Source organism: Mycteria americana, chromosome 1 (genome assembly GCF_035582795.1).
Source record: "Mycteria americana isolate JAX WOST 10 ecotype Jacksonville Zoo and Gardens chromosome 1, USCA_MyAme_1.0, whole genome shotgun sequence".
NCBI classification, from domain to species: Eukaryota; Metazoa; Chordata; class Aves; order Ciconiiformes; family Ciconiidae; genus Mycteria; species Mycteria americana.
The window spans coordinates 15,569,397-15,583,571 of record NC_134365.1 but is presented as its reverse complement, the minus strand read 5'-3'; the positions used below and the strand labels follow the sequence as shown (position 1 = coordinate 15,583,571).

The 14,175-nt window shown below is 38.5% G+C and overlaps 1 protein-coding gene across 4 annotated transcripts in view; it reads left to right on the top strand.

Moving 5' to 3' along the window:
• ATXN7L1 (ataxin 7 like 1) overlaps positions 1–14,175 on the top strand; it is a 120,507-nt gene that overhangs the window by 79,473 nt on the left and 26,859 nt on the right. For all 4 annotated transcript variants that reach the window (XM_075491757.1, XM_075491763.1, XM_075491772.1 and 1 more), the window contains one exon: positions 5,242–5,464. In XM_075491757.1, coding sequence (XP_075347872.1) covers positions 5,242–5,464 — 223 coding nt within the window. The remainder of the gene's footprint in view (positions 1–5,241; positions 5,465–14,175) is intronic.

Sequence of the window (14,175 nt, the reverse complement as noted above, 5' to 3'; positions counted from 1 at the left end):
CTGTGTCTCGCCGATGGAGAAGACACTAATTGTGAGCAAAAACTGTTCACTTGGTTTGATCAATTTTGAGTAGCGCATGTTGGGTAAAAATGGGTATAGGTGGGATAGACTAAGAAATGTTTTTAGTTTTGTAGTCCAAATTAGAGATATCTGCAGTTTCAGGATCATATAAAGATCTTTTTGGGTAGAAAACTACTGCAGTCCACCTGGAAACATACGGTTAGCATATTTTACTGGCAACATATTTACTGCTGTGTTGTTGTCTGTAAGGTTTGCTGTGAGCTGAGTGCTTGATCTTGTGTGAGAGAGTCGAGGCAAGAATGCGAGAAGAGGCTTTCTACTCAGAATGTGGTTTTGCCTCTTTTTCCCACACGCTGTGCTTGTGGCTCTGGAGCTTATATTGCCTCGCTATTGCTTTGCTTTTTTGCTTATGATTAGAAGGAGATGTGGCGTTTCCTGCAAAACAGCTGCTAGTATTCCCTAGTGACCCGTCAGAGAGGATCCAGTGGAATTACAGATTCAAAGGCAGACCTAGAGGACTTTGGCAGCTGCAGCAGAGGTTTTGGGGAAAGGTAGGGGGTTGCATTGTGTAGGATGCAGGAAGGAGGATTAGAAATGGAGTACAAGGGCATGGGAGAGAAGCTCTGGAGATTCAGGGACTGTTAAGTCTCCAACAACATAAGGACTTCACATCTACAAACAATTCAGATTTGGCTGAGAAATTTGGACTATATCCATGTTTCCATAGGACGTGGAGAATCTCCTGGAATAGTTTGAGATCGTTTGCAATGCTACTGATGCAGAGTTTGCAATGCGCATTAGGACAATATGTAGCGCTGGGCTTTTAGACTCTTGCCACTAACTAGAAGAAATAGCAGATATTGATCTGAAATTGATTCTTTAGAAAGTGCAGTTAATTCAGTGGGAGAGTGTTAAACTTTCCTCCAAGATTAATGTCATTAATACATTAACTGTTAGACAGCAGAAGTCACATGTTGCTTGTCACTTGCTGCAGTGGCTGTGCTGAGACAGCTGAGAGGTTGCAGAAGGATTAATGCGGTAAAGAGGATTGTAACTTCGATTGTATTCTCTCTGCTTTTGGATTTGACAGCAACTGGTATTTAGGAACAAAACAGAATATGTATTGTTATTTATGTGGAGGGTAAACATTCATTTGGAAGTATTTAAATGAATTGGAAAAGTTCTCTTTCATATTTTAAACTTGAGCACACATTTATAGCATCGCAGGCTTCTGCAGAAACTGAAATGCATGTAGAATTTAGCTTAGTATCTTATGAGCGATAGCTGGTTTTCTAGTTGCCTTGCAGGATTTTTTCATTTTTTAGGAGCAAAAATTTTCATTCTACTTCAGGTTCAGTTATGTCCAGTGACTATGCCAGTTCTGTAGGTAAACAGGGACAGCCATGTCTCCAGCTCTGTGTGTACAAGTTCACCTGCCCTGCTAGATCTAATCTGTCTACACGTGAACTGCAAATGAGCGTAGAAATTTTTACACAGATGGCTGGTTGTCTCCCGAATGTGTTAGTATGTGAATATCTAATTTTGTAACAACTATTTGATGTGCAAATGTCTTTTATTCACATATTAATTTATTACATGGGCTGTATAATAGCAGATTTCTATATTGTGTGTAATTCCTTGTTTATATGTAAAATATGAATAGACAAATTGGTAGAAATTTTTTTAAAAACGGGTCAGGAAACTCGGTCTGATAGAGGAGCACTGCCACCCTGGTTTAAGAGTTGATTTTGACAACCTTCTTGCTTTGTCATATATTCCCATTATTTTCTTTGAAACTTATTACCCATGTCTAAGGCTGATTCACTACCATATAAGCAGTAAGGAAGGGGGAAGCGAGAGGTAAATATTGGTGTATTCTTGAGAAGGAATATATCAATATTGAGTTATGATTTATGCCCCCACCACTGAGATTTGTCTATGGGGTTTGACGCCTTTGGCAAGTCCAGCCTCCTGTGGCTGTGCTTGCCCAGCTCAAACAGCGGTTTTCTGCCCCCTTGGAGGAGTTACTCTTCCAGTTCTCCACTGTGGCCCTACCTGGAAGGTGTTGCTGGCATCTTCTCCTGCTGACACTCAAGTGACATTCGCTTACATGAGTAAACATGCAGATTTTAGCCATCCGAGCCGTGTGTGAGAACACCGATGGTTGTGTGGCACTGGCTATTTACGTTCTTCCTCCTGTATGACTTTACAGTGGTCACAATTTCCATTTTGCTTCTAGGAAATTTCAAGAGAAGCTGAGTAATGCTGATAATTCTCAAATATGTATCAGAGTCCCTCTAAAACATGGAAGACTTTCTGTAGCCATGTTTTGGGGGAAGAGGGGAGTTTGAGGAGGTAAAAGGAAATGCCAAATATAGCAGTTGGTTCTGATCACAAGAATGACCACTAATCTGACACACTCAGATAAAATAAGTAATCTTGTAATCTTTTCCTTCCCTATCTTTTAAGTAAACTTTTATTTAAAATAGTGGGATGCACTTTATTATATTGTCATATCGCAACAGTGCCTCTTCCACCATTTTCTATGTTACAGTAAAAAATCGAAAGTTAATGTACTGGTTTGCTCTTGGGAATTAATAAATTGAGAAAGCTGTCTAGGGAAAAGCACCAAACATTTAGCTTGACTAAAAATCCAGTGTAAAGAGACTGTTAAGAAATAACTTGCTATGGCATGTGATAGGTGACTTTAAAATATAATTTTAGATGGTCAGTATCTTGAATGTCCGTCTTTCTGGAGGATTAATTTTAATAACAGAGTAGTGTATTTCACTTCCAAATATATCCATAGGGATTATATCGAAGACAGTTTACTAGAAGGCAGTCGGTCTTGAGAAAACCAGTAGCTGTGGTGAAGGTTGAAGTAATTAATCCTGAATTTATATAATTTGTATATGGAAATCATGTTTTTTCCCAAGTTTCACTTTATATACAGCTTGGTTTTGTTGGTTACATAGCAGTTCCTTTTCATCAGTCCTCAAGTAATTAATGGGAAAGTTGCAAATTTTTATTAAGCTAATTTAAATTGATTAAGTAGTTGCTGAGAAGGTTAGTGAATCTTGAAACAATAACTATTATTTAACGAAATAAATACTCTGTGAATGGAACTCTGCATTTCAGAGGCAGATGCGTAGTTTACACGGTTGTTGCCACAAATGTGAGGTGAAATTTATAAAAATTAACTGCATCCTGCAAAGAACTTTTAACGGCAGAGGCTGCACACTGAGGTGTGTGGCGGGGTGAAAACTGGCAAATGACAGCTGGCATTTGGGGTGTGAGGGTGCTACTTTTTGTATTTTAAAAAATTTAAGACTGTTTTGTTCTTCAGTTGCAGGAGAATCTGGAGTGAATTTCATATTCACAGCTTTAATTACAAATGCTGAAGATATGGAAGTGCTTGATCTTTAATAGAAAATGCCTTTATTTAGTCATTGGGGATCTAATAGAAACAGTTTGGAATATTCTGCAATTTTTTTTTTTAAGCATTTATCTTTGTTTTTGAGGTATTCGCCTATTGCAAATTAATCATGGATTAATCCTTCTGCTACTGGCAAGTTTTTACTTGTGAGGATGCCAGACAAATTGTCATGTTTTGATTCTCTGTGGGAAAATTTTTCTTAGTTATCCTTGAAATATCAAACTAGCAAGCACAGGGTTGATGATGTAAATACAAAACCTTCCCTTGCAGCAGCAGGTCGCTGTTGCTTCCTTAACTTGCTCTTGGCTGATCGGGCGATGCTGTGTAAGCTCAAAGAGTAGCACCCACTTGGGTTCTTCAAGTTAAGTGCTGAAGGCTTTAGATGAGGAAAAATTGCTGCTTGTTGAAGGAGAAACTCCAGCTTGTCCAAAGTTCCCGGTCTATAATTACATTACGCCTGCTGTGTTTGATTACTGTGTCAGTAGCAGGGGTACCTGGCTGATCCCCGCCATGGAGGCTCTCAGTGCCGGGGTGCCGGCAAGTCAGAGTCAGCTGCTGCTGAGCACGGCCCTGCTGACTGGAAAATTCCTCTTCCCCCAGCCCGCCCCTGCCGCCTCTGGCTGGGGAGCACTGGGGCTGGCTCGCTGCGGGGTGAAGGGGTTGGGGAAAGGGTGTTCCTGCAAATGGGGGGACAGGACTGTTAAGGATTTATAGCACCTCTCAGCAAAAACCAGCTCCTGTCTCTTGTAATATTTTGTAGTTGTGCTTAACTTCACAGCACCAACCCTGTTGTTTGCAGTACACTGTGATCAGCTGGCTGGCCAAGCACTAGCACTTCTTCTCTGGAGAAGTATATAATTTGTAAAGAATGGCCAAATACCTTCTTAAAACAATCTTTTTTTTAACAATATCAGGGATAGGATATTTAGATTTTAAAAAATACTAATAATAACCAAACCCAAACAATTTTGCTGAAGTCTTTGTGTCCTGAAGCCTATTCTCCTCTTGCGAGGTCAGCAAGGCCTTACTTTTTGCAGTACTTAAGAGGTCTCTCGCGTGAGCGTGAACAGTGCTTACACAAGGGCCTGACCTGTAGATGCAGTGTTTGTAACTGATATATAAACTTCCTGCTTTTTTGCACTTTCCATTTGCTCTGTGTGGGAAAAAATAAGCTTTTACCTTGATTGGCGCTTGGAGATAACCTCCAAGGTATGAACCAGGCAGAGCCTGCCTCTCTGGAAGGGCTGGGAGCCACAGACCTTTTGCTACTTCTCAGGCTTCCGGTTGTTTTCCTTATAGCTTCCCATTAAACTTGAAACAAGATAGTCATAAAGTGCCCAATAACCGGGTCACATGAGTTCTTCATAAACCATTATAGAAGCAATATCATGTCTGTTGCAGAGTACTTCACTGAGTCATCTACGCTGTTATTACGTGCACCCCTCTTTCTTCTTCACGTGAAAGAGCTGGGACATGTAGTGTACCTCACACAGATGCTGGTGGTTGCTTATTGCTTAAAAAATGGTTTGAGATTTCTTGGTGAAATTTTCTGGGAGATTATTAGCATTATTTTACTATTTTTTACATTTTTCAGAGCACTTCACAGAGCTGATTTTGTTTAATTATCATTTGGCTTGATTACATTCACAACAGTAATGAACTGGTGTTCTTCAGAATTATGAAATCGTTGTAACTAGCATAGAGGAACAATTTCCCCTTCCCTGACTTCTTTTTTTTCTTTTAGCCTATGAAATGCTGTAAAGCTTATTATTTTTCCATTACAGAACGAAGACACGGTTCAATGTGTAAACCTTCCCCTTCTCCAGCTTCTCCAGCCTGCAATTCCAGGACATCCCTAGTACAGATGAAACCGAAATCCTGTATCAGCGGCCATAACCCTGTCAGCAGCAACTCAAAGCCATTCAAAACACCCAAAGACAATCTACTTACCTCCAGTAACAAACAGCACACAGTCTTTCCTTCAAAAGTATCACGGGATAAACCATGGTAAGTACCAAAATAACAGTTACTGAAGATGTTGGTGTTAAAAAAAATAGTAAGTATCTCTATGTTCTAGGATGTCCCACTTCTGTTTAATATCTTTTTCAATGATCTGGACGAGGGGATCAAGTGCACCCTCAGTAAGTTTGCAGATGACACCAAGTTTGGCGGGAGTGTTGATCTGCTTGAGGGTAGGAAGGCTCTGCAGAGGGACCTGGACAGGCTGGATCGATGGGCCGAGGTCAATTGTATGAGGTTCAACAAAGCTAAGTGCCGGGTCCTGCACTTGGGTCACAGCAACCCCATGCAACGCTACAGGCTTGGGGAAGAGTGGCTGGAAAGCTGCCAGGCAGAAAAGAACCTGGGGGTATTGGTCGACAGCCAGCTGAACATGAGCCGGCAGTGTGCCCAGGTGGCCAAGAAGGCCAATAGCATCCTGGCTTATATCAGGAATAGTGTGGCCAGCAGGACTAGGGAAGTGATCGTCCCCCTGTACTCAGCACTGGTGAGGCCGCACCTCGAATGCTGTGTTCTGTTTTGGGCCCCTCACTACAAGAAAGTTCTGGAGCGTGTCCAAAGAAGGGCAACGAAGCCGGTGAACGGTCTAGAGCACACGTCCTGTGAGGAGCAGCTGAGGAAGCTGGGGTTGTTTAGTTTGGAGAAAAGGCAGTTTAGGGGAGACCTTATCGCTCTCTGCAACTACCTGAAAGGAGGTTGTAGCGAGGTGGGGATCGGTCTCTTCTCCCAAGTGACAAGGGATAGGACAAGAGGAAACAGCCTCAGGTTGCGCCGGGGGAGGTTTAGATTGGATATTAGGCAAAATTTCTTCATCGAAAGGGTTGTCAAGCATTGGAACAGGCTGCCCAGGGAAGTGGTTGAGTCGCCATCCCTGGAGGTATTTAAAAGAGGTGTAGATGTGGTGCTTAGGGACATGGTTTAGTGGTGGACTTGGCAGTGTTAGGTTAATGGTTGGACTCGATGATCTTAAAGGTTTTTCCAACCCAAATGATTCTATGATTCTGTGCATATATCACAATCATTAAAAAATCCATATTCCCATCTCATCTAAGTTTACAGTTAAAGCCTCTACATTTCCTAAGGGAGGAAACTGGGATGTTTTTAAATTAAAATAATAATATATATATATATAGGAAGAGGAAAAAGGACTGGGTTACTTTTCTGATGTTCCATCAAATGTCTGTTTTTCTAAGATGCATACAGCAAGTGAGATATTGACCGAGTTTGCTATCTTTAAGGTCCATCTTCCATTACAGTATCAGCCCTTAAAACTGATGCTTTTAAACAGTAGGATGACTTTTGCGGAGTTCTTAATATTGGCTTAACTGATGTTCATGAAAACTTACTGGTTATAGTCATTTATCTTCAACAGCAGCTGCTGTTGGAGCTCATTCTGTATTTTGATAATGTTTGATGCCTTATAAGAAGACAGAAGAAAATTCTGGCTGCAAAAATCACTATTTTGGGGGAGTCTTACATCATGTACTGTGATATATATACACATATAGGCTTTGAGACAGCCAGGCCCATCCTCCCGTGACTGTGATGATAGCAGCTGAGTTGCAAAAATGTAAATGAGAGCAGAACTGGGTCACTATTTTATCCCATAAGAAACTGGTTTGTCTTTAGTTATCTACAGAAAAGATGCTTTGTGATTAGGTCACTAGGTTGGTGACTCAGGAGGTCTGGGTTCAGTTCCTGGTTCTGCACAGCTACTGTTATGACTTAGCCTCCTCGGCCTCATATCTATGTCTGTAAACTTGAGATAGTAGAACTTCCTTTTTCTTAAGTTTTATCTACTTACTGTGTAAAGATCCTTCCCTTCTATATGTACTATCTAGCATAAGAAGGTCATGATTTTAGGTAGGGTCTCTGGACACAACTGCCTTAAAGCAGTAAATAATCTAATGCAAACCATTCACCCATGAGAAAGCATAAACTCAAATTATGTTAAAGTAATAGCTCATGTTTTCTGCCTGAAATGTGCACTAGTTAGTATGATTTCAAAGAGAGCAGCTTCTGCCTAGCTGTAGAATTTACCTTGCACTGGAACAAACTTGATCAAAATCTAATCTTCCTATAAATCTGAACCCACCATCTCTATAAGCATGATGAGCATTCTGGACAATTACGGTATATAATTCTGAAAATAGAAAATCTGGATGTTTAGATTACACACACACATACACACAGATGAGATAGAGGCTATTCTAGTTAAGGTGTAAGTGCCTCATTTACTATTTAAAAAAAATATTCTTGACTGAATAGTGACCTTTACTTCTAAATGTTGGAGAGAAATTTTATACAAGAGGATTTTTTTTTTTTAAGTCTAATTAAAAGAAAATCAGAAAGGACTTCAGAGTATTAACACTATTGACTATAAACCTGCTTCTCATCCTAGTGTTACAGACAGCAACTTACGTATCCACATTTCAGCATACTAACTGAATCTATAAACAATATCTTCCGTTCTGGCAACAGATGGCATTCTGTCAGTCAGTAAAGGCTGGAAGGGAACAAAATAACTGAGCATTTCCACCAATCCCTTTTCCCTTTATTGGGAACATCCCAAACATTTACTGATTATTAACAAGGTAGATTCAGCTGTTTAAAACTGTTGTACTGCTCTGTTAATACTTTGGCAATGAATATGTCAGTAGTTGTACCTGTGAATTGTCCAACTCTTGCAGCTCTGCTGGGAGATAATATTGTGGTTTTGTTTACCATGGGGAAAAATGAGGCATACAGTAGTTAAAGATATTGTAATCATCACATAACAAATCACAAACAATCTGAAGTGGAGATCAACGAAATTGTCTTTCAAAATTTAGTGTTAAGTGCCTGAGATTACATGACTTGTTAAAGAATAACATCAGTCTGATAATCATCAGAGGTTATAGAGAGCTGACAGCTGTTATGGAAGAAAGTGTTTGTTCCTATCCCATTAGTGGATTATAATTTTTATTTAGAGTTCTAGAAAATATTCAGCAGGTCTGATTTTCTTAAAGGGGACATTGTTCATAAAATTTATTCTTTTTTAAGATAAGATTATATCTTCCATTCAGCTGTCTGTACAAGCCATAGAATTTCACCCACTTATTGTTTAGAAACACTCAATTGACACAAATACATTTGCCTCAAAAATGCAAATAGGATGCATCATGTATCCAAGTGTGTTGTGGTTTATCATGCTCAGAAGCTTCCAGTTATTCAGTACTTTTGTCTGTTACGTTGTAGTCTCGTACCACAAATATTTACTTGACATAGGTTCTTCCAGACAGTTATCAAACTAGCTTAATTCAGGAATTGTGTCACTTATAATGATTGCTCCCCAGACTTGGAATAACCTTTGTCGCACTTCCCTGATTCTTTCATATGGCATCTCTTTTAAATTTTAGTTATTACAATTAGTAGTAGTATTTCAGCAATGGCCTCTGCAACAGCATGGCCCAGTAGATCTGTCTGTTGTCATGTCTGCATGCATGTAGATGCAACTCTTCCGTTATTTAGTTCATTATAGTTTTGGTTGAGTCATCATCTTAAACGTTGACTGAGTAGCTCTTTCTCTTCTTCACATCCTGTGTTGTTCTGAGATGCGCTGCAGAGGTTCAGGTTGCTCCTCGGCTAATGTTTTAAAAAGCATGATCAGAATGGTCAGAGGAAAGAGATCTGGAATTGTTTCATTTTTGTAGCCACTGTTTTAATACTTCCCTTCTTGTAGTTGGAATATGAAGGATTATTGTGAATACATCATCCAGAAATATCTGTCAGCTCTGATTTTTTTTCCCTGTATCTCTTTAACATCGTTGCTATTAATACAGCAGTACTCAGAGACTGGAGCAGTGCTGGAGCACCACTGCGCTGTGCACAAGATAAATGTAAACCATCTTTTTCTGAAACTTGCAGGCGAGGTGGAAAGAGGTATAGTAAAAGGGCAGAAAATAGAAAAGGCAAAGAGTAAGAAGATTGGTAGTAATAACAATAATAATCCACAAGCAATCATAATTAATAATATTTACCCTTTATAAAAGGCATTCCTGCGGCCAGGAACTCTCTCCCTCACTGCTGACCTGCCCAGAGGATGCCGCTTTGCTTGCTGTGCCCCAGCACAGCTTCTGAGCGCTGCCCTGGGGGATTTTGGTGCTGTGATGCTATAGGGTGTTCATTTCCACCCATCCGTGATCCTGAGGCAGTGCAAAATTGGGGTAAAGTGTTAAAGTAAGCTAGCCCTGAGATACCAGCTGAAGCAAGTCTCCTTGACCTCCCTCCACGACGATTAGCCGTTGCCTGCCAGAAGTTCTGAAAATGAAGAAAATGAGATGGAAATTACATGGTTTTCATCAACATGTAGAAAACTGACAGTCTTTCTGCAAACAGAAATAGGATCACAAAGGTATACGTGTGGGTAATCACTTAAAATTTATAGTGTCACTTTTTAAGGGATTTTTTAAAATCATCTCTTAGTCTTTATTTCTTTGTGTTAGGAAATTAGTCATACTGAGGCTGAGAAAGTGAAGCTAGTCAAGATTTAAGGATATTCCTAATGCAGCATGGAATTGGAAACAAAATCCAGTAGAGTTAACTTGGACCACATATTCTAACCACTAAATCACAAATACTTTGTTAGAGGCGATCCCAGCAATGTAGAATACAACATTGTTTTATGTTTTAAAATGTTTGTGAATTTCTTTTCTCACAAATTTGAAAAGAGTTGAATGAGTGGCTGAGATTTTAGAATGAATATAGTTATGAGTGACCCAAAAAAACCTCAGCAAAATTACATAACAGCAAGGAAAAATAATTTTTAAAAGCCTGAAGAAGGGAGAAAAGAGGTAATAAGGAGCTCCAAGTATGAGGAGTGTTGAGACATACTACAGTTATTTTTCTTGCTTGGGAATGACAGTGACAAGCAATGGCTTGGAACGAAAAAAATTGCCACAACATACTTAGGAGGGAAATTCACTCTGTTTCGGGAGTTTGTCACAGGTCCTGCAAGAGTAGTTAGGATAGCATAGGATAGGATAGCATAGGATAGGATAGGATAGGATAGGATAGGATATTTCAGTTGGAAGGGACCTACAATGATCATCTAGTGCAACTGTCTGACCAAGAACAAGAGAAAACAGAAGGAAATCCGTTATCTTACCTGAAAAAGAGAATGAGCTTTTGAAGCCTGTCATGATCAAGCACTTTGTGTAGCCCTCAGAAATTTTGTAGCCTTTTTCTGGTTCCCTTCTAATTCATCAACACTGGTATTGAACCACTGGCAGCAACACTGGAAGCTATATTCCAGTATCAGTATAACCAGGGATGTACGAAAACTAAATTTGCTTCTTAATCTTATTTGCCATATCCCTTTTTTCAATGTAAGCACAACAATACAATAAAAGCTCATAGTGCTTATCCACTGTGACCACTAAATATTTTTGTCACTATTTTCCAGTATGTTGTTTCCTCGTATTTTACTGCAGACTGAATAGCTTATGTCACATGTAACTTTACATTTGCTTGTATTAAAATATCTTTTTGAATTAACAAACTTTACCAAACACTCCATGCTGCTTTTTATAACTGCCTTCATCTCTTCATTATTTAGTTTCCCTCAATCCTGATTCCATCAGCAAGTGTTATCACCAGTAATCTTATATTTATTTCTAAAGGCCAGTGAAGTTTTCAGTCATGTCAGACTTGGTAATGATGCCTAAAAAGACCCCTAGAAAGCACCCCTATTGAATCATAAATCTCTGAAAAGCTAGTTTTTAATTTTATGTTGTTTAACATTTGCTTTTAAACTGCTCTTATTTGTGTTTTGTAATGCCTTTCAAAAGTCAGAACATGTTCACAGTTATCTTTGTCAGCTTAACTGGTAACCTCATCAAAAAGTGAAACCAGATTTCTTTGCCAAGACCTAATTTTCAGCAAAACCATGTGAAGTAATTGTTTATCAGTTTATTTTTATTAGTTTTTGCATTATTTCTTCCAAGGCACTCTGGTTTGGGTTTTCAGTGTGGATGCAACAGCAGAACTCAGCTAGCTTCTCTTAAGTTGCCAAATATTCCAAGATTCAATTAGAAATTAAGATGCTGAGACCCCATATCTCTCCAACTTTTTTCGGAACTCATGGCCACATTATCTGGATTTGCTTATGTAAAAAAAAATCATGATTTTTCAGCTGGCACTTTACACTTACTGAGGGAATAAAAAACCATTTTTATCTGATTGGAGAGTGTTATCATGCTTCCTTCTTAGTATAGAAGAAATACTGAACATTTCTGTCATTTTTGCAAGGCTAATGACTATTTTACTGTCCTTCAGGTAGATACTGCTATTATTATTAGACTTTCTTTTGTAAAAAAAAAAAAAGTAAACTTGTCTTTACTGAATACAGATTTGTCTCACCTTATCTTTGCAATCGTCTGTGCTCCCATTTTTCTCATTTTTACTGATTGTCGTGTGCCCTTCCTCGGTTTTTATGTTTGTTGCACATTGTTTTTCTAATTGTCCCTTTCAGCAGTTGTCTTTAATAAATCTAAACAGGCTCTTAATTCAAAAATTCTTTTTAAAATATAGTAAATAAGATTTACTTATTTTTTATTTTTCTAACAAACTTTTTAAAGAAATCCTCAATTTTCACTCAAAAAAATCAGTGTGGAAAAGAACTCTCTTTGACCGTCAAATATAAATACAAGCATTTGTGATTTATTTACCTTTGTAGTCCTTAGTAGTTGACCGTGGTCACTGATCCTGCGCAGCTTCCAATTTGCAGTTTGGTTATCGATTCATCTTTGTGTGTTATGCTAAGATGAAACTAGAGTTCCTTAATGTTGAATGCAGTACCCACATATATATTTTTTTTGTAAAAAAAAGAGATAAATTATTATCTGTAGCTTCTAAAATATCAAATAATTTACTGTAGCCTGCCAGGAGTCCTATAGAATGTGTGTCTTCAAATACTGGAGTATTTTTCTTTTTTCTTCTACATTGCAATGAAATGCATAATGAAGGTTGACTTTTTGATCTGTAACAAAACTAAGCAAAAACGTTCCCTCCCCTGGGCTTTGTTTGTTATCACAGTGATCCATCCGTATGTGCCCTAGGATTTGAGGTTCTGAGCACTGCAAAACAGGGAAATTTTTTTCATATTAACAGTATTTTACTACTAGACCAGATAATACACTTGACCCCTTCACTGTGTATCAGTACTTTGAATTAAGATAGATCTTAGAAACTGGGCATGAAGATTTGTTCATATGTTTTTACATAGTTTTTATATAGTAAAACTACTTGATAGTTTTTACTACTTATCACTACTTAAACTACTTCTTACTACTAGAGTAAAAAAAAATCTCCTATTTTCAGAAAATGTTTAAAAGCAAAAAACAATTAATTCCTACCCTGAGATGTTACAATATGTGCCTGTCATTTAACTTAATAAATTCAGGGCAGTTTAAAAAAGTAGAGGATCAAATCATTGAATTGAATGCCATTGAAATACTTAATGCAATTCTGGTTTTGTGAGTAAGTTAAATTTTTTTGCTTAGTTACTGGCCAGCGCTCTACATTTTACTGCAGTTGGATCTGTATTCTGACTTGGTGACTGCTGTATTTATGGTACCACAGGATATGGAAGTTTCATATAATTTAATTCCAGCTCCAGAATATGTCTTGGTGTCTAAATCTTCTTTTTAGTTTTATATATGTATTGTTTATATCAAGGTTTGTACATTTCTCTATGTTAAATTACCCTTAGAACAAAGATTAACAGCTTTCCAGTATGGGAGAGTCTGCTCCAGCCACACACGCTGCACATTCTGCTTATCAGCCATGGAGAAACAGGTTTTGTAGTAGCCCAGGAAGGTCAGACTTGAGTTATTTTGGACCCTGCTTCTGACGTTTCCGAAGGGTGTCCCATGGAGAATGCCATCTCAAAGCCATCTTTTCCTGCTTTTAGAAACTCCACACCTGCTAACCATTCCTTCTGTAGGAAGAATGCAGCAAAGGTGCCGTTTTTCAGACACAAAAGACTGAAATTATGTGAGACTTGTGAATGGGAGGAAGCCCCAAGCTGTACAGCGATGTACAGACAGGGACATACAGACAGGCAAATGTTGCCTGTCTTGGGACACTGACAACACTGTGGTCTCTGGCAAGAAACTCTGCTTGCCTGAGCTGCAACATGCCAGTCTACTTCGGAATATATACTGATTTAACAGCAGTTGTGTATTTAACAAACATCACATGAGTTATGCACTTGTAGAAGCTCTGCACTGCCATACACAATTACTGCAGTGATGTGCAAGAAACAGATTGTTGAGTATAGTTTGCTAAGGAGTAATTTCACACTCTTTATTAATATGTTTCATTTTACCTTTAAGTGTGTATATCAAGTTAAACATTTAAGATAATAATAGATTAAAGAATCCCCGACTTTTAAGAAATTTTTCTGTGTGGGACAGCTTCCTCAACTGTCACCGTTACACCGGGGATTAAAATTACGGAGGTTAGCTTAGTTCTGTGCAATTCAGAAAGGAAAAGATAGCAATACTGTTAAGGAGACTCTCATGCTTCTAGATGAGGAATTTGTTTTACCTTTTAAACATCACCATTGCATCTGTATTTAAGAAAACTTGTGTTTCTTTTGTTTGCTCAGTGTGAAATGATAGTCTGAAAATTGTCGTTTTTGCATGATCCGTGTGTGG